Source organism: Hippichthys cyanospilos, chromosome 9 (genome assembly GCF_059441005.1).
Source record: "Hippichthys cyanospilos isolate Australia breed blue-spotted pipefish chromosome 9, RoL_Hcya_1.0, whole genome shotgun sequence".
Classification (NCBI taxonomy): Eukaryota; Metazoa; Chordata; class Actinopteri; order Syngnathiformes; family Syngnathidae; genus Hippichthys; species Hippichthys cyanospilos.
The window spans coordinates 10,202,744-10,223,096 of NC_142377.1; the positions used below are offsets into that span (position 1 = coordinate 10,202,744).

Genomic DNA, 20,353 nt, shown 5'->3' on the forward strand with positions numbered 1-20,353 from the left:
GATCCGGCCCTGGCTTTGGATTTCCCACGCTGTCAAAGGCCTTTCACTTACTCGCTGTGCCGTCAGTGTTTTTAGTCATGCTTCAGCCCTCATGCTGAGCCCCCCCCCCCCCCACTGGTTTTTAAATATCAAGGAGTCGCTGTCGCTTTCGCCTAACTCTAACTATTCTCAGGTGCAATATTAAGTATGCCTGCAAAATATGACAGTAAACAAAATATGACAGTAAACAAAATATGACAGTAAACAACTGAGATTTCTGCAGAGCATTTTTTACGGATGTCTGATCTGTGATTGCCATTGTATAGCCCTGTGGTAAAACACAAAAATGGTGTAGTCTGTCTTTGTAGTCAATGAGGTGATGATGACACTTTAAGACACAGCCATTAACTGGTCTGTACCAACAACAGAATTGGACAGCAGATTCGGGGTGAATGGCATGACAACATTTATTCATTTTCATATCTTTAATTCATCCAGATAAGGCAATTGAGAACAGATTCTCATTTGCAATTTCAACCTAGCAGCAGAGAGGAGGGTGAAGCTAGGAAAAATGACAGATTTTGTGGATAGCAAACTCTAGAGTGTCCATTTTGTCTCAGCAAGACAAATCCCAAACACACAAGACATTATTAGAAAGGTCAGAATGTTCTCAATGTAGTACATTGATATTTTTTGTGGTGATCCAATTAGTGATTTTTTTTCAGTGGTTAAATGTGTTTTTCGATCAAGCAAGCAAGTGCCCCATAATTTGAGCAAAGCATTTTTGAATGGAGGAAAAAAAAGTTCCATTTAATTTGCTCTTAATTTGAAAACAAAGTATGGTTTGATCACTGCATTAGAAAGCATGGAATTAGATGTGCTGATACCTGCGGAAACCCCCAGAAACCTTTACATGCCCCATGAAGAACCTGTGCATAATTGGGGTAGTTTAACCCCTGTTTGAGATTTTGCAAACGCTTTCTGGCTTAAATGCTGGAAGTATGTATCACTAATGGCAATGTGTATCCATATAAAACTTGACAAAACATAGACATACAACCTTTTACCTGAAAAAGTCCCAAAAGACAATTCAACAATGAATTGTGTCATGTTCCAATTAATTCGTTCTTAATTTGAAAAAAAAACTGTACTGTTCCTGTCATAGCATTAAGTTAGATTTGCTGATAACAGCAGAAATCCTGTTCAACTCTCACTGAACATGTGCCCCCATTTTATAACAGCCATAGTCATTTATAGCACACATTTGAAAAGAATGAACAAAAGTAGTGCTTTGGCGCGAATAGATCATAACAACTGGAATGGAAATTGCAGCTGGTTGTATGCATGGTGATATTAGATTTTGGGGAGATAAAATAAATGTAAATTAAAGTTAAATACATTTATGGCTCCTGTTGCCAATAAAATTGATGAACAATTTTAAGTCAATAAATTTGCTTCCACGCTTTATAAAAACACCAATACTGTAACTTTAAAGTTATGCAACATTGAATTGTCATGGTTTTTTTTTGTTTTGTTTTTTGTCAAACGCAGATTTATCAGCATTGCGAGACTAAAGACAGTTGAAATAATATTTGAAAAATGCTTCAAAAATAAACAAGTGGGTAGCTGGATCATGTAAACAAGCCCTCATGTATTATAGAAAAGCCAAACATGCCTTTGATTTGGATGGGTTTTTTTTTTTGCCCAATCTGATATTTTTGTTCAATCAAAGTGACATGTCGAGAGTTTACTGCAGCTTTATTTTCAAGCTCATGAATAAGCAAAGTTCCGATCGCAGATCACCCCGCTCAGCTAACGCATCGCTAAATATTTTATTGACGTCTTTTTTTTTCTCAATTTATTAGAAATCAAGCAATATTGAATATCGCTCGTTTGAGTGTTGCAGGAACTTTTTTTTTTTAAATGAGTAATCTTCTTGTCCTACGGCAAACATGTTTTGTGAACAGGACTTGTTTTGTCTCTTCAATAATAATCAGTCATTTCAATTATTTGGCAATTACCGTGCGTGATGACTGAAGTACGGAAAATGTTTGGAGGCTATAACCTCAATTGCGAGGACGCCATAAAAAGAAAAACTTTTTCCTTTATTCATTATTCACAACTCTGAAGAAACACACTCTATTTAATACTTGACTGCGTTAAAACTAAAAAATTATCACAAGGATAGAGAAAGCACTTCACATCATAAAAACTTCACATCATAAAAAGATTAGCATTAGCACGCTAGCCAACACTAACCTCCATTTTTAAAGCATTTGTTTGATGTTTAGGGAATTTTCAAGAATTTGATTTCTTTCCAGCTTAATGTGTTTGAGACTATTTCAATTGGTTTCCGATCGTTTGACTGTTACCGATATAGTTTCGTCATAACGACTCTTGTGTGTGCGCACTGCACAGTTGCAGCAGTAATACGCATTAGGGCCATCCGACATGATGGACGAGACCATCCACCTCAGAGGATATTGCAATTTTTCCACTGAGGCACCCTCCATGCTGCAGTCTCTCGGGCCGCCGCTTAAAACCTATAAATACTCAAGAGAGTGACACCCCCTTTAACGTTTGCTCAATTTGAACACTTGTCCTGTGACAGCAAATTGTGCTTGCCCCCACCACTTCTTCTGCAAATACCACCATTTTTGCATTCAAGCTCCTTTTTATGACAGGGACACATCCATCACGGAGTAAAGTGTGTGTGAATGGGGAGCAAGGGGGGGGGTAGGGACTCCATGAAAAGGCAGTTATTTTAGCGCCGTTTTTTTTTTTTTTTTTTGCTATACTGTATGCTTTTTAATATCGACAACATATTCTAGACCAGCGGTACGAGTATCCCCGGGACGAATAAAGGCACTTTGGGGGGGTATGTGAGATTTTAGCAGGGGTTTGCAGGTATCAGCAATTCTAATTTAATCCTGCGATAGGAACAGTACAATTTTCCTTTCAAATTTAAGAGCAAATTGAATGGAATATGAAACCATGCATCGCTGTATGTGAGACTTTTGTCTTGTAGGACTGCACAAGACAGCTATTTCTAAAGTTGTCATACTCCAGTCCAGGAGCTAAAACAAGTTAAGCAGAAATGTAAACGCGACCTCCTGCCTATTTGAAGTTCCCCGTTCACATATTTAGCTTTTCATATTTTATCTTTCTGTAGAATCTATTCTCAGCTATTTAATGAACTCAGATGGTTAATGCTAAGTTGCCACAAGATAGCACTAAAGCCCTTTCCAAATAGGGCCGTACATTACTGATGAGAAGCAAGTATTTTTAAAACATGATTGACATACTAATATGTTTATTTGATGGGGAGGAATTAAAAACACTTCAGGCAATTTCGGAAAAAATAACACTAGTTTCATAAGAACGTCAAAAACAACTGCGACCTGGAATGATCCCTGATGAGATCAAAAGAAATGGTGCCTTCGTGGACACTTGCGGACAAAAAGCTATTACATTGGCTTCCATGTATAACCGTAATTCCCCAAGTATAGGATGCACCTGTGTATAGGACACACCGTTAATATTAGTGTCAACTTCTGGTGTTTTCAATGTTAATGTGCAGGAGTTGTACCAACAGTTTAGTGACAGCGTAAAAACTTTAGCAAATCGATATAAATTTCATCTTTATCATTTCTTCATTTTTTTTTTTTTGTATTTATATTTGCCAATTATGGTAGGTAAGTGAGTATGGTGCCTGCCTCCTTTTGTGTGTAGCTTGCAGGTGAGTGAGTGGGCGATCAAGTGAGATAGGCAGTCTCCGGCAGCGGGAGGAGCATTTAGGGGCGCAAGGGAGCGTTGGAGAGATTTTCACTGAGTTCTGTTGAAATAAATGTAAACCCTACCTTGTTATCCTGTTTGGTCGGCTACGGGCTCCACTCTGGTGGTCTCTAACCTTCTCTGCTACAAGAATCACTTAGGATAGACTTGGACGCTGGTTCAGTCTGCTCGGTTCTTTTATTGAAATTACTGCCATAACAAACTAAGCTAACACGAGCAGCTTGTTAGCTCCAACTAATGCAGACAACTGACCGCAGACGAAAAAAAGGCGAAAAAATATTCAAATCTTTAGCTTACCAATAATCGGACATCGTCATACTTCAGGCCCTTATTTGGGGGGAAAAAGGGTGCCCTACATTGGGGAATTGCGCTATTTGTTATATTTATTTTCGAGAGTCAAGTAGTGTGTTGTTGGCGTGTTACGTCAAGTTGTTGCAGCGCTTTTTAAAATATGATACGAGCGCTTTAAAGTTGACCGGGTGTGTAAGTCTAGACCAGGTGAAGATTTTCAAAGTTAAGGAGATTGTTGGCTTCGGACCAAGCAGGGTGCTGTGCCCCATCCATCACTGATGCCACCCTGTTCCCGCTGGCCAGCCTATGGTTGCCCCCGCCGATGATGGCGTCGCAATCCGTGCAGCGCCGAGACTGCATCGCGCCACCGCACTCGGTGATGACGTAGACGTGGCCGTTAGGGCACTGGTACCAGTGCCCGGACCGCAAATTCATGGCCGAAACGATCATCTTCTTTTCCTCGTCGTTGATCCCCAGATTGGTGAAGGGTAGCTTTTTCTTTAACCCCTTCAGGATCTGGTTCACTATGAGCTCGTCCTCCTCGGTAAATTGGCCGATCTTTTCCAACGCCTCTTCCACAGTCGCTTTTGTTTCTATGTCAATGTCTTTACTTTGCCCTTGTCGAGCTGCCGTGTCGGACAGGGTGATGTATTCTGCCCAGAGCGTGATCCTCTGCAGCTCCCTTTGCAAGTCAAATACCTGCTGCTCGGTGAATTTCAGGTTGAAATCATTGACCCACAGTACCAAGTTGGCTTTTGTCTTCCCGAACCTTTTGACCTCGACCAGTGTTTTGACGCGCACAGCTCTCTCGAGTTTCTCAATCCTCGTCAGGAAGTTCATCCTGTTTTCCAGGGCCCATACATCATTCGCTGTAACGTGGTTGCTTGTCAAGATACGTTGCATGTGCACGTACTCGTCTTCTCCAAGCATACCTTGGCGAGAAAGCATCTTTAACGGGATCTGGAGATCCTCGCTGCGCTTTTTCATGTCAACTCGATCCCCGTTGATCTTTTCTTTCACCAACTCTATCGCTCTCAGACTTCCGTTGACGTGAGATCCATAGCGGAGGGTCTTGCGAATCGGAGTTTTACATCTTGGGCATTCCTTCAGCTTTATGGTCACCTGGCTTTCTTGGTTGGCCATGTCCATGTAAGTGTCCATGGACGCCTGTTCAAAGATGTGGCCGCAGTCTTCCAGCTGGATGAAACGAGCCTCCGGGTCGTCTTCCGTGCCAAAGAAAATGTCTTTGACTTCCTCTTCATCGCAGATACGACATTTGCTCGGGCATTTGTCCCCGCACATTCCGATGCACGGGTGGCCGCATTTCAGGGTCTGCTCGCAGGGGCGGGTGCACGGTGGACGATCGCAGGGCTCGTGGCACAGCCTGCCGCAGCTTTGGTGGGGGCACGCACAAGCGCAAGGCTCATTGCAGGGACTGCAGGGCTGTCCGCACGCCTTCGTGCACTTGCTGTGTACGCAGCGGTTCTCGCAAGGTTTCTGACAGGGCGGGCAGTCGCGGCTGCAGGGAACCGTGCACTTGTGGGAACATATCAGAAGACGGCCACACTGATGCGAACAGGGCAAGTGGAAACGACCGTTGTGACACTTGCCGCACGTACCAGCACAGGAATGGCCGCATTGAAGCTGCCGCCTACATGGAGTCTGACACAAAGGCTCATCTTCCTCGTCATTCTGGTAGAAACAATTGCCTTGCTGGCTGTGGCCGCACCTTAGTTGGAGCATAACCTTGACTATGCACCTGTTGGTGCAAGGCAGCCCGCACCACGAGTTACAGCGATGTCCACATCCCAGCATCCTCTGGCATGGTATTTTGCACAGGAATGTTTCCGGATCCTGGTGACAGGGAACCATCTGTTTGTGCTGACACTTGGGTATGATCTTTTCCACCATAACCGGACAGTCAGTTGGGCATTGTGCATGGCAGACGAGTGGGCACCTGTGTCCTAAATGGCATAAAGTCTTCGTGCAGTCTTTGACGCACTTGTAGTTTTCGTGCTGCTGGTCGTAGGGGTGGCAGACACTTGCGCACACGTGGCCGCAGTCCAAACGGAACTCGCAGGGTTGGGTGCAGCCTCCCTCGGGGGCCTGTTTGAAGTCCTCAGCACAAGATGCTTGGAACTGCCGATCGGAGTGATTCTGACAGCACAGAGTCAATGATGTTCCGACCTGATCATTCTCCCTCAAGGTGCTGAAGATGTCGCTCCACAGCTTGACCTGACCCAGCATCTCGCTGTTACCGATGCAGTAGAGACCTTTCTTGGCACGAGACAAGGCCACGCAAACTCGATTGGAGATGTTTAAGAAGCCCACCTTACCCCGCTCGTTGCTGCGCACCAAAGACAACAAGACTATGTCGTTCTCTTCTCCTTGATACTTGTCCACCACATGGACTCTGACGCCTGAAAATTGGCTGGCCGGCATGAGTTGGTGCAGACAGTGAAGCTGGCCCGTGTAGGTCGTCAGGATGGTAATCTGCTCCGGTTTGTACTCTTGAAGTAGAAGATAACGACAAAGAGCAACTACAAACGTGGCCTCGTGTAGGTTCTGATGGCTTTTCCCCTCCCTTAACTGTTTTTCGAGTTGGTTGTGCTCCACGAAGAACAGATTGGTTTTCAGGCCCTGTAAAAGAGAAATTTCAAATACAAATGTGATGCATTTTCACAGGCTTATGTCTAGCTTAGTTGAGTTATTGACAAAATAAGAATTGCTGTGCATGTTTTTGGAATGTAAATTGTGTATATATATATATATATATATATATATATATATATATATATATATATATATATATATATATATATATATATATATATATATATAAAGACAAGTAGTATGGAAAATTAGAAAACAATAGAAGGATGACCAGGTTCCACTTTTGTTAAAACTCCAGAATAACATTAATCTTTTTTGTTCAAATATATCCTCAAGTACACTCTAATGCAGATGCATTTATGGAAATACAATACCTTGATGTTTTCAAAGTTTAACACAGAAGGATGGTTTTCCAGCTCTTTGTAAATGTGTGGCGTCAGTAACCGGGCGATTTCTGGCCTCATGCGATGCTAAAGTGTAAGCAGATATAATGAATCAGCTCTGACTTTATATTATGTACAGTGACACCGTAGCCCACAGGTAAAAAGGAATTCTAACCTGTTGGTTGAGTCTGACAAAAGGAAGTCCCATGTTGACAAGCCTCTCAAACATAGACACCCCCATTTTGTAGTTCCTCTCCAGGTCATACTCAGTGGAACTGGGGCGCAGCTGTAGAAATATTGACAAACAAATCTTGGGTTGGGCATTTTTTGAAGGGCGCTTATGAAATGCTTATGCCCATAAGCATTTCATAAGCATTTCAGTGACAAACAATATACAATCAATACTAACAATATTTTTCTCGCCCGTTTGAAAACTGTTTGAAATTTAATCAACAGTGCCATCTTCTGGTTTTTACACTTCATTGCAACACTGCACAACATTATGATAGACTTCGACTCGGAAAAGGTGTTCTACTGTATTTATTTTGTAAAAAACAACGACAAAAATTGTTGCATCAAAGGGAAGGGCAACCACACAATTTGTTTTGCAATTATATGTTTTATGCAACGCCACTAATCTAAGCAGAATGTTATGATTGATTTTATATTTGAAGAATATGAATTACCAGCAAAATCTACCTGTTTTTATCATTTTCAAGGGATGGCAAGATTGCCACTGGCTGTTGACTGAAAATGACATCGCAGTTGCTCTTCACAGTGAAGAGACTGAAGCTAAACATTTAGAATTTCAAATGGGAACACATTTTTGAATTCCCCGTTAGGGAACAAGGCACTTTTTTGGGGTGAAAAATGTTGAATTGCAGGGGAAGCGTGAACTTTTGGAACGTGTTGAAATGGTTCGAGTCGGTCAAGAAACGTTGAAGGTATTGAAAAGATGTTGGGACAAAACGACAGCATGCGTTAATACTTGAGTAAAGATTTGATTTGATTTGTAAAAAAAAAAATGAATAAATACTGAGGCACTTGGCAGAGGTTGTGTGAGAGATCTCAGACCTGCTGGTGGTCCCCAATGAGGATGAGTTGCTGACACGCTTGACTCAGCGCAGTGACTATATGGGCCTCAAGCACCTCGGCCGCCTCTTCTACAATCACCAAGCGTGGGCCCACCTCCTGCAAGACCTTCCGGTACTTGGCTGCCCCTGTAGTTGTCATGCCGATGACCTGATGGCAGCAGTATGGAAGAAATCAGGGTCATATTGCTATAAACTAATAAAAAGCCACGTTTACACTCGGTAAAATACGGGCAATAGGTATAGCTAATGATATTTAGAGTAACCTGTTCAGTGTTAAAATTTGAAGAGACTATGATTAGCTTTCTTATGTTTACCTTGGCCATCCGGAGGATGCAGAGAGTCTCCTCACTTTTGATTTCTGTGTATCGGGCTGCCGCTTGCTGGTATTCCCGTTCATGAGTTAGAGCTTCGTTACGGATTGCATCTCTATAGCGGACTAACCACAACCTGTTGACACACAGGAGGCCATTTGGTAACATTCAAGCGGCATGTGTATGTGTGTGTGTGTGTGTGTGTGTGTGTGCATGCGATGTGTTTCACAAAATACATTTATTGAGTTGATATTATAATGTAGTTGTTTATTATACATTATTGAGTTTTGTGAATCCGTTTTAGAAGCAATTTTCCGATTTTTTTATTTTTTGCATATAAATCCCAGGGAACAGAAGCCACAGTTTTCATTAGCTTATGATAATATGACATTGTTAACAATTATTATTATGATCACAGTTATAAATGTTAGTGCATGTATGGCCTATTTATTCTGTTGGCATTTGAATGTCCTCGCTTCAGCAACTTTGTGTCAAGCTAATCCGAACACAACCAGTGTTCCAAGGACAAAACTGCAAAATAAATGCCTGATAAAGTCATGTCATTGATGTCTGTAATTTATATTATATTGTGTGATAATTTGATGTTGGCTAACGTAGCTCGTTGACGGCGTGGTATGTTACGTTGTTGCAGTGCTTGACATGACTACTAACAACTTCTGCTCTTCTGCCACATACTCTGACAGCGCACACTTAATTTTTTTTTTTTTTTCCACAGAGCAATCCACAAAGTGTGGGCTGAACCACGGCGATTGTTCTGTATGATCTGTCACTCAAAAAAACATTGAGGACCGTGAGCTGGCGTTTCTCTGTTTAACAAGTCCATATGTCAATGTGTGGTGCAAAGTGGAAAATTTACACAGAAGCTGCAGTGCATTCCTACAACTCCAACCACCATGGTAAGCGAGGAACTGGATAAAGACTGACCGATAAAGTCTCCATCGGTCTGCCATGCCGAGGGGCCAAACATCCCTGATGCTTTGCTCCTCTATTTCACTCATAGCAGCCCTGCTGTTCAGCTCTTTCCTGACTTTGGACTTCATCTTCTTCTTCTGTTCTTTTTGAAACTGAAAAGAAGCCCAAGATGGGAAAGAACTCTCATTTGAAGCTTTTATTTTTCGGTCATCAAATCGATTGCAACAGAGAGTTTACCTGCCATTCTTGCTCGGTCTGCTCAGGTTGTATTTGGTCCCGATCCATGTTCTCGGCTATCATATCGTTCTGTAATCGTTTCAGCAAGGCTGCCTCCCTGGCAGCTTCTTCTTTCCAGTTCCTGCTACGTTCATTGTCAATGTCCTCGATGATGCGGTCGGCCTGGATCAGATCGGCCTCCTCTGCGACTTTAATGAGGTCCTCCTGCTGTTCCTCTGTTACGACCCCACCTGCATCGTCACACGCAATTCTTTTTCACCATTTCAAAACCCAAATTTTAAATCTGTGATAGTGATACAATCTTGTCATGCATCGGCATATGAGATTAAGGCTGGCCAATGAAACAATTCATTTGTTTGAATTGTCATTTTAAAATTTGAAAATGTTCAAATCAGCTAAATTGTGATAATGGGGGTGTTGCACAAGTAGTAGAACGCAGGATGGGTGCTTTATAAGACTTGCTTACTATAGTAAAAAAAACTGAGTTAAGGTAGTAATTGCGTATTTGATGTATACTTCCTATCTCTGACAAACTCAGATTATTAAGTCCCTATTGGTGTAAGGCAACTCACCTTCATCCATACTTGTGTCCTCTGTCTCCATCTGCTGGAAATTTTGGGGAAGCAAACCTAACCATTCCATTATTAAACTCGATTTGCCAATCCGAAGCCGGTATTTCTGCATTAAAAGACATTTTTTTTTTTTTATTTTCAAACAAATACACACTTACACAATAATACCATAGTATCAATTCATACGCATTGCACCGGGGCATCGCCAAAGTTTTTTCTGTAGTGTGGCCAGGGTGCAGCACCTCAGTGTGTCTGTTTATACAGTGATTGATTTTATTAAATGCATTTCAGCTGAACCATAAAAGACTGTAAGCAGTGTTGGGCAAGTTACTTCAAAATGGTGATGCATTATTTATTACTTATTACTGTCATTCCAAATGAATAAGTTACTTTATAATATTGCTATATTTTATAAGTAAGGCGTTACACTAGTATTGAATTATTTTTACATTACTCTAACCAACATATCTGGAAATATGGATTTGGCATTCTAAATGTAGCTTATTAAGCTAATTACACATCCAGTGAAATGACCTTGAACTAATCTAATTATCCCCAAATAAATATTATTGCTCCAGTGGACTTGTAAACATTCCGAGATCACTGGAAAAGTAAGATAAAAACGTACAAATAAAACGACAAAATTCTCTGCATAGCGACAACGCAAGCGCCATCTCAAGGCAACCAAATGAACTGCATTTGGGTTATCAACTGCTTCAACGATGATTATAAATTTAAAGGATTTAGGAGCATTTTCTAAGGCTATATATTCATCGTAACGTGCGTTACTGTCATTTATACCCAGTAAAATATTACAAGTTTTTTTGTGTGTAATACCTGACACTACTGCGTTACAGCCAAGGGTAAAGCATTACAGTAATGACATTCCTTTTGTAATACATTACTCCAACACTAGTTGTAAGATATCCAAAGTTTTCCCTAAAAATGGGGCTGGTGTTATGAAAAATTAGCATAACATTTGGTTGTTCTGTGACCATCTGTGTTTGGAAAAAAAAACAAAAAACTTTCACTTCATGTACAAGAGGATTATTTGTGAAGCTAGAATGAGACAACCTTGACAGATAAGGAAGTTCAACAGAAAAATGTTTCATTGTGTTAAGGGCTGACTTTCTTCCTGGGGGAGTGCAACATGTAGCTCGGCCCCTAGCTGCGCACTACAAAAAACTCCAACATTACTAGAAACAACTGAATTTGAGGCTGGCTAAATGGAACAACAATAAACAAATATACAAAGGATTCCATGTAAATTAAAAAAAAATCAATATACTCACAAGGAGACTTTCCCAGTGAATTTCCATCATGAATTGTTTAAGGATGTTATCACGCAGGATGCCAGCAGAAGTACACTGAAGTTTGCGGTTGTGTTCTTTGATCTTATCCTCCAACTCATGCAACTCTGCGTATATCTGTTTAGCACATATATGCATGAATCAACTGTACAGTATACTTGAATAGTCCCTCTTATTTACTCATTGTGATTTTGTTGACCATTAGTTTGCAACTCACAATAGAGAAACTTCACCTTGCACTTTACTGAAGTGTGTGCTTCTAAAATACTTTATTGTATGCTGTCATAAATTGTGAACCCCTTGGAATATTTAAAAGTCAGGGGCAAAGATTTCACAGGGTCTCTTAAAATTCATATTGTGATTGTTTAAATGTTTTGTAATAAAAGTATCTTGATACACAATGAAATTTAAATTAAAAATGAGATTGGAATAAATCCTTTCAAACCTATTGAAGCTTGAGGCATGACAGGTGTTTCGTTACTCTTTCGATCCACCGCTAAGGCTACCGGAGATGACATTAGATACTGCAAAATTTCCCCTACGCTACGAAGAATACTCAATGGCAGGCAACGTTTACCAAGCATGGAGTTGCTTTAGCCTTGGTTGAAGACGGATGGTACATGGTACAATTGTGAGCTGAAATTTTCTGGGTCAAAAAATTAGGAATTCAAACCATTATCAAACCTTATTGCACGACCTCGAGATTGCTAATAGGAGCCCCTGGAAACACACACCTGTTCCCACTTTATTTGTATTGTTTCGTTCTATTAAGAAGAGGGAGGTCTCTCACTGTATGTGCAGGACAAGTACAATATTGGTAAAATTTGGCCTGTACGATGAAACCTTATGTGCAAAATCAATCTATCAGCTAGTCCCTTATGAAGAACCAAGGTCCTATTTTAAAGTTACCGCAACATCTATTTATTGACAGGCTTACCGCATTGAATGCATGGCGTAGGTGAGATGGCTGTCGATCTCTGAACACTGGTGAAGCAGACAACTCTTTGAGGTTGCAACACTTTAGGAGCTCACTATTGCTGCGGCCCCCCACTCGCACAATGCCCTTGGGCATGAAACCATAGATTCCTTTAAGTAAATAAAGGGTGAATAAAGTAAAGACATGCCGATAACTGTTGATACAAAACATTTTCTTTCATTTTCTTGACGTAAAGCTTCTAATTCAACCATATGCCAGGAAGAATAAACAGGAATAGGAATGTGACATCCTCAGACGTGTGAATTTTAGGATTTCAGATGGGGTTTTTTTCATTCATCACTCGTTGGTGGCCTTGGGCCCCTTTTGTCATAGGCCACTATTTTTGTTTGTTTTTTTTCAAACCGAGCCAAACTGTAATTATCAGTCCGTCCGTCGTTTTGTGCTGTGTCACACATGAAAGACATGATAGATAAACGTGTTTCATTGTTTTTACTCAAAGAATAACCTGGTCCATCTTCCAATTCAGTCTGAGAGCATAAAAGTTTTAACGATCACAGATTTAATAACGTATTCAACTAGCTTAATGGCTTACCCTCAAGAAATTGATCCAATGCATGGTTTGTGTAACACACTACCAACATCTGAGGATTTCTCTCTGGACCCTTCCAAAGATCTTCATTGTGCAGAAGAGCCTTTGCTATCTTTAAACCAACATATGTTTTTCCTGAAGACAGTGATACGTGGAAACACAAAGATTCGTTTTTCACTTCATGAAACATTTATAAATGGATTCATGTTGATTAAAGGTATTGATCTTACCAGTTCCTGGGGGTCCCTGTATGATGGCTAACTCCTTAGTGAGAGCCATTTGAAGGGCTTTCATCTGAGACTCATCCAAGTTCAGCATTTGTTTTGAAGGCCAGGCATTTTTATCCTGGCAGTGAAAGGGCCGGATAAACCTCTTGGCCTTATCATCAGCGATAGATGACAGGTCATAAGTGTCGCGTCCTAAAAGGTATGCTGCTGGGTGCACATCTTTGTTACAGTCCACGATATACCTGGAAGCGAGAGGCATCATGATTTAATTTAGCAGTTAGAGTTCGGGTTGTGATGAAGGGGACACAGCTGAATCAATCAGTTGGACTGGAAAAGTATAGCTGGCTACCATAAAAATGAAAAGAAGTAGACAAGAAAAAGCAAGGGGCCACAAGACAGAGCTCTGGAGAAACCCCAGCTATAACAAGATATTATAGACATTGTTCATCATAAACATCTACCCACATTGTCTACCGCTTATCTGGAGGGGGGGTCACGGGAACAGCAGCATTGGCTTCCCTCTACCAAGCCTTTTTCAAATCTTCCGAGGGGGATCTAAAAGCCGTCCCAAAAAAGCTGAGACACATAGTCTCTCTAGCCTGTCCTGGGTTGTCCCCACCTTCTACTTTCAGTAGGACATGAACAGAAAACTACACCAGGGAGAAGCCCAGGAGACATCCTAACGAGACGTCCGTGCCACCTAATCTGGTTCCTCTCAATGTGGAGGAGCAGCATGCTCAGCATGCTCAAACCTAAGTTCCTCCCAGGGACATTTTTCCCAACCCATAGTCTGTGATTAGAGGTGAAGAGAGTAATGCAGCTCGAGTGGATAACCGAGAACTGCGCCTTTCACCTAAGCTCCTTCTTCACCATGACAGATTGATACAGAGTCCACGTCACAGCAGACACTGCACCCATCCACCCACAAAGAGATTGACCTCACTCATGAACAAGCCACCCAAAAACTTGAGCTCTTCCACTTGGAGCAGCATCTCACCCAAGACTCAGAGAGGCTCCCTTTCCCGACTGAAGACCATGGTCCCTGGCTCTGGCGATCTTAATCCCAACCATTTAACATTCAATTGCGAACCGCTCCAGCGAGAGTTAGAGGCGACTCCAAAAGTATAACATCATCTGCAAAAAGGAGAGATAGAATACTAGGGCAACATTTTTTGCCTACCTGTGAAAGGGCATGTCCTCCTCATCTTGTTCTTGCAGGCCTTCCAGAACATACCGATAGGACTCAAAGAAGGCAGGGGTCTCAACCATTAAAAAGTTTTGTTCTTTCTGAAGGATTACATATTGTCAGTGTCACCAGATTTCCTCTGACTCCTGAATATTAAGCTACACTGCATATTCAACTACTTGGATTTATCTTGCCCATTTACACTAGATAGAACAACGGTTTGATCTCCTACCTCGATTCTAGCCAGCTCCAATCTGCTGTCATCCATGAACATAAGGGTGATCTTCCCCTTGCTCAGTTCCTTGGGATCTCGATCTGCCACTGTAGCGTACAGGAAGCTCTCAAAATTATCATGAGAGAGGCAGACCAGGGAACCAAAGAGCAATCTCTTGGAGTTCTGCCAGTGCACAAACTGAGTAGGGACAAATAAGGGAGAATGTGTGATTAAGCACATAGATGTCTTTCATGCCATCTCGTTTGAAGTAAACAAGCAAAATAACCACAGAAGGTTAAAGATAGTATGTTTCAGATAAATCCTATTGTGCATGATGTTTCCAGCTGAACTTAATTTGACCTTTAAACTATATAATGCAACCCTTCAGTGTTTCATATTTTGCACAACTAGCTGCTCTCTAAGAAGCTGATCGGGAAATTTCATAGCAAGTATTTGAATCACCAATCGACCAAGGGCTCTTGCATTCCCTCTCTATTTCTATTTGTCACTGTCAACAATGTTGTGAAGTGTCATCTTGGCCTCATATCGTCAAAATGTGAACAGTATTATGAGGAGAACTGCTGAATAATCATTCTAACTGTATCTGAAAACGTAGTGGTCGATTTATAAAACAAAGACCTTTTGGTAGTTTTGCCATTTGGCTTCCTGTTCTAAGACAATTAGGTGTACAAGAAGAACTGAAATTGAGAAGGTCAAAGAAAGATCACCTCTAATTATAGTGCATTTGGGGTTCATAATGAAATTTCATCGAAAGACTTCGTGAGAAAGTGGCACATGTTAAAACTAACCTGGAGTGGCTGGACATCAAACTTGACAACATGGGCAAGACCACTCAGCATGCACTTTGGATCCTCCACTTTTACATCAAAATACACAAAGACGTCATCAAGGTGCTTCTGCTCCGGATTGTTTTCCTCCGTTCGCATCTGACGCAACTGCTGAATCCCTTCACGAAGTCGCCGGACCAAGTCCTCCCTCATTAGCCTGAAGTGTGTGTCCAGGTAGATATGGGTGTTGGTGTATCGTTGTGAAATGATGTTTGGTCTCAGGAAGGGCCTGTGTTCTTGTAAAAACTCCTCAGGAGTTGGGAAGATGGGTATGGTCCTGAAACCTTCCTGCGCATCTTCTTCACCTATAGGTTCAGAGCAGAAGAACATTTAAGTCATCATAGCTACCAAAACCTCTAAGACGGGTGTCCAGATTCCAACTGAGCTCATTTACTTGCATTTTGAGTTGAAACACTTGTAATTAAAGCCAAACCCTTGCAGGGTTTTTACTTTTTGGACCGGGATTTCCCATCTTTTTAGTTATCAAAGCTCAAAATCACACCCATAGACTTTAGACACACTAAGAGCTACTTCTCCAATACCTTCAAGCTGGAGGAGACCATAGTTGTCTCTGCTTGGGTGAAGTGTTCCCTCCCGTGACTTCTCCTGAAGATGTGTGACTAGATCTTCAAGCCGAGCCACATTCTCCACCACCTCGGCCGGTACATAAACTCCTGCTGCCCTCAGTCCATCCATGGAGGCTTGGAGCAGCGTCAATAGCAAGCCGACAGCTTCAGCTGAGCTTGCAGGGAAGTTGGTGAGGACCTAAAGACCAAGTATAGAGCTCGGTTCCCGGTATGGTTGAATGAATTCAAAACTACAGGCTTAGTCAGTTCCACATATTCCTTGATAAATGACGTAAAGCCTTGAAAAAAAAACCAACACACACACACACAGGCTGTGAACCAATTGAAGTGGGATTATGTCGATCAGGATCAGTACAGATGATTCTTCTCAGGCCGAGTAGTTTTTACAAGGCTTCACATCATAAAGGTCACGCAGGGCGGAAGTGATTGCGCTAAGAGGCCCAGCTATGCAGGTGATTGGTGGAACAGCTTTTGTCAAAAATTCCAGTTTAGTTCAGTTTTGTCCTTTCATGAGCACGTGTTAACGCTTATCTCATTTTTCTGAGAGGCACAGCAGTAGACGGTGACGATTATAATCACAAATAACCGCTAATGCTAACCATTGTTCAGCTAACAGCAGGTCTACGGTGCTTTTTTCTCCAAAATTTTGTTGCATTTTTATGCAGCATACATTCTGCAAACAGGTCTAAAGACATTACTAAAATGTTGATTGTTGCAAATAGATGCTATATTTTAGCTGCACTTAGAACACTTTACCTGTTTAAGGATCATCACAATGCTCTCGAGATGACGTGGGTATTGTTCTCTGTGCTCCTGTTTGCGCTCTAACCCCATGCCTGCCAGGTAGTGAGGCAGAGTGGTTCGAAAAAAGGTTGAGTCTTTTAATATGCTCGCCAGGCGCTGCAGCGTGAGTCGGTTTGTGCGAGACTTGAAAGCTTTGCTGAGCACAAGGCAAAGGAGTTCCACAAGGTCCTGTCGCATGTCTGTCTCAAGCAGCACGTCAGGCAGGGCTGGGTGAGATGAGAGAGTAAAAGCCACGACAGACGGCTCTTTTTCTGAAAGCTCCTGAAGGAACTTAAAGCCCAGCCCAGCGTGTGGCGCACGCTTTTCGCTTGTGGACCTTCGGTTTTGACGCCGAGTATCACCGGTTCCACTTCTTGTTCCATCGCTTAACGTACGACCTGCACCGTGATGTCCTCTTGTGCCCATACATCGAGGGACATCTCTGCTTGCCGAACTCATTCTGTCCCAAATCTGACCTTTGCTATCTCTTCTTCTGTCTCCCCCCGTACCTTGGCCTGTTTGGCCGGCATCTTGGAAACCCTGTGACGAGTCGCCTCTGCTTGTAGAACCCCATTTTCTTCTGTTAGGACACTGGCTATTCCCAGTGACAAGTATTCCTCCTTCAGCCCCCTGACAATATTCTTGCCTCTTTCCATCCCGATGACGTCCTCTCCCGCGATCGTCCATCCCACTAGCTCCATTCTTTTCCCGATTCAACCTGCCCTTTCCTTCGGGCTCTCCTTTGCCCCACAGCCACAGATCCCCTCCGTCCTTCTTCTCACTGTGTTCAAATTCTGCACTATCTCCCCCTCTAGAATTGCTCTTCTGTGCTCGTCCATTTCTTCTAGCTCCACCAATATATTGTCCAGTATCTGCATAAGTAGAGGGAATGTCACATATGAGAAACATTAAAAGAGCACACTCCGTCAAGTATAGCGAAATGTGTATTTGTGCCTTAAAAATGATATATATTTCTCACTTTTATACATGCCACGTTGTTGTCCTCGGAACATGTCCAAGGTCTTGCTTGTCTGGTTTCGGAAAGCTGCTTAGTCCTGAATTGCTACAAACGGGAAGAAAAAAAACATATTGGCAGGGCCAAAGAGAGAGCTTACGAGAGTGCTGAAACTTAATGTTAAAGGGAACCGGGCGATGATGTTCATGAAGCCCAAGACATGACACAAAACTTAATTGTTGCCATAATAACAACAAAGTGAGAACACAAAATGATCATTTGTGCCCTGGCTGTCAGGATTTGGAACCAGAAGCAGACAAGATACACAAATTGGGAAGTACAAAGCTTGTACACACAAAGCTCCAATGTAAACCACAGCAAGCATCACAAGCTACATACAACAGGTAAGGGTGTATCTGGAAAAATTCTCAGTTTGGGTGTGCTTGTGCAATTATGGTGCTTAATTTGAGTTTGATGAACACCTGGGGTGCTATGAGTCAGTTTGAGAGTGTTGACTGGGCTTAGCTACAGCGTGTTTGTGCGTGTGCTTCTATTAAAGCTTTTCATATTGTGTTTAGCAGTGAAAATTTTGGTTTTCCAATTACGAAGGTAAGAAATTTGAGGGGTTCGATACCTCAAACGAGGTTAAGAACCATTGAATCACAGTGAATTAGAATGCTGATAATTTGTGATTGGATTTTTTTGGCACATTTTTAAGAACTAGACTCAGACTCAGGAACTTATTGGAAGACAAGACTAAAAGAAACTCAAAAGACTGCTTGACATGACAGCTTGAGACAATACAGTTTGAAAGGTTGACTTGACCTGACATTCTGATAATGTGTCATTGTGAATATTTCTATCACAGATATCAATCCTGGATGACACAACGCAAGCTAAAGAACTATATACTGTAGTAACCTCAGGGAACAAATCTGCATTTAGCTTGCAAGAAAGCCTGCCATGGGGTCTGTAGTACTCAATTAGTGCCTAAAATGTTTTCTCAGATTGACTGGCGCTGGTCCTGAAAATGTCACTATGAGCATGAAGGCTCAGAGATGCGTGAATGGAGTAAAACATTCTGGGTGTGTTTAGAAGATTAATTAGCATTTTACAAGGAATAAAAGCTATAAAACGTGTAGAATGCATAATACAACCCTTAGAAGTGTTTCCAAACGTTTTGAAAGTGTAAATTAAGTCATTATTTTCTTTTTTATCAGAATAAAACAAGGTTTTGATTGTCTAGTAGAATGATAGTACATTTGTGTAAACATTTAACTGATTTAATGATTTGCAATGACACAAACTGAAAAACACCACCTTACTGTTTGGTTTTCCCTTTACCTCAATTCATACAGATAAATAATCATCCTATGACTTTAATGGTCCACTTGACATCAATCCTGCAGTCACTTTCGATTAGCACAATTGTGTTCTTTGCGCTGAAAAGGAGACCTGTACAGCATCGTCATTCATAGCAGTGACAGCATGGGCGAACAACAGCAGCCCCGTTTTATTATTGTTTAAAAAAATACATGAAATGTATAGTAAGTCATCATTTTCCTTCTTATAAAATAAAATCAAAGGTGTTCATTAACGTTTAAAAGGCGCCCAGACAATATTTCGTTCATATTTCCTGGTTTAATGCTATATATCAACACAAATTGGAAAACGCCCCCACACTGTTTATTCATTTTCTTCAGTACATGAGTTAAGTTTCACTTTCGATTAGCCCAAGCGCCTCCTCTGCAGGCAGAAAGCGAGACCTGCAACAGCATCATCAGTTTCTATTCACCAGAAACAGGATAGGCGGACTCTTTTATAAATATATTTTATATTATTGATAAAACAAAGAAACAAACAAACAAAGATAAACAATTTTCATTTCTTATCTTATTCAATACCACAAATACCACAATTATTCACTCATTATATATATATATATATATATATATATATATATATATATATATATATATATATATATATATATATATATATATATATATATATATATATATATATATATCATATATATCATCTGTATCATGTATATATATATATATACATAACATAACGTGAATTTCCTTGTCATTAAACTTCATATTATAGGCCAAAAGTGGCGTAAGGCGGTAGGAGCAAGGCTAAAATGATTTTTCACTGCCCATTAATTTGGATTTAGCTATCTCACTGCACAGTGAAATATGTACACTGTCGAAAAGTAAACTACAAGAAGTAAAATTAAAAATATTAAGAAAAAATAAACTTACATGCGATGATACTCATCCAGCTGAAGCTCCGCTGTGCTTATCTGAGGACGCTTTCCTCCGTGAGCACTTGAAATGCAAGCTCGAGTTTCGTTTTTCGTCTTGACGTCACCGGAGGAAACACACACACACACACACACGCGCACGCACGCACGCACACGCACGCACGCACGCACACACACTTATTCTCCCCATGTTGCAATTTTTGTATTAAACGCTCACAGATTGAAAACATAGCATCG

The 20,353-nt window shown here is 41.3% G+C and overlaps 1 protein-coding gene across 2 annotated transcripts; it reads right to left on the reverse strand.

The window, feature by feature from the left end:
* Positions 1-428: 428 nt before the first annotated feature.
* Positions 429-20,146, reverse strand: znfx1 (zinc finger, NFX1-type containing 1). 2 transcript variants are annotated; one of them, XM_088424052.1, is made up of 19 exons: positions 20,115-20,146; positions 17,869-17,952; positions 16,863-17,761; positions 16,062-16,284; positions 15,481-15,824; positions 14,690-14,869; positions 14,452-14,558; positions 13,275-13,513; positions 13,048-13,179; positions 12,456-12,604; positions 11,501-11,635; positions 10,209-10,314; positions 9,637-9,866; positions 9,412-9,551; positions 8,470-8,602; positions 8,136-8,303; positions 7,237-7,347; positions 7,053-7,148; positions 429-6,705 (listed from the first exon to the last, which is right to left on the reverse strand). In XM_088424052.1, the coding sequence occupies exons 2-19, from the start codon at positions 17,900-17,902 to the stop codon at positions 4,264-4,266; spliced, it is 5,868 nt and encodes a 1,955-aa protein (XP_088280178.1). In that variant the 5' UTR covers positions 17,903-17,952; positions 20,115-20,146; the 3' UTR covers positions 429-4,263. The 2 variants fall into 2 exon arrangements, with proteins under 2 accessions (XP_088280178.1, XP_088280179.1); XM_088424053.1 differs by lacking the exon at positions 7,053-7,148.
* Positions 20,147-20,353: the final 207 nt, after the last annotated feature.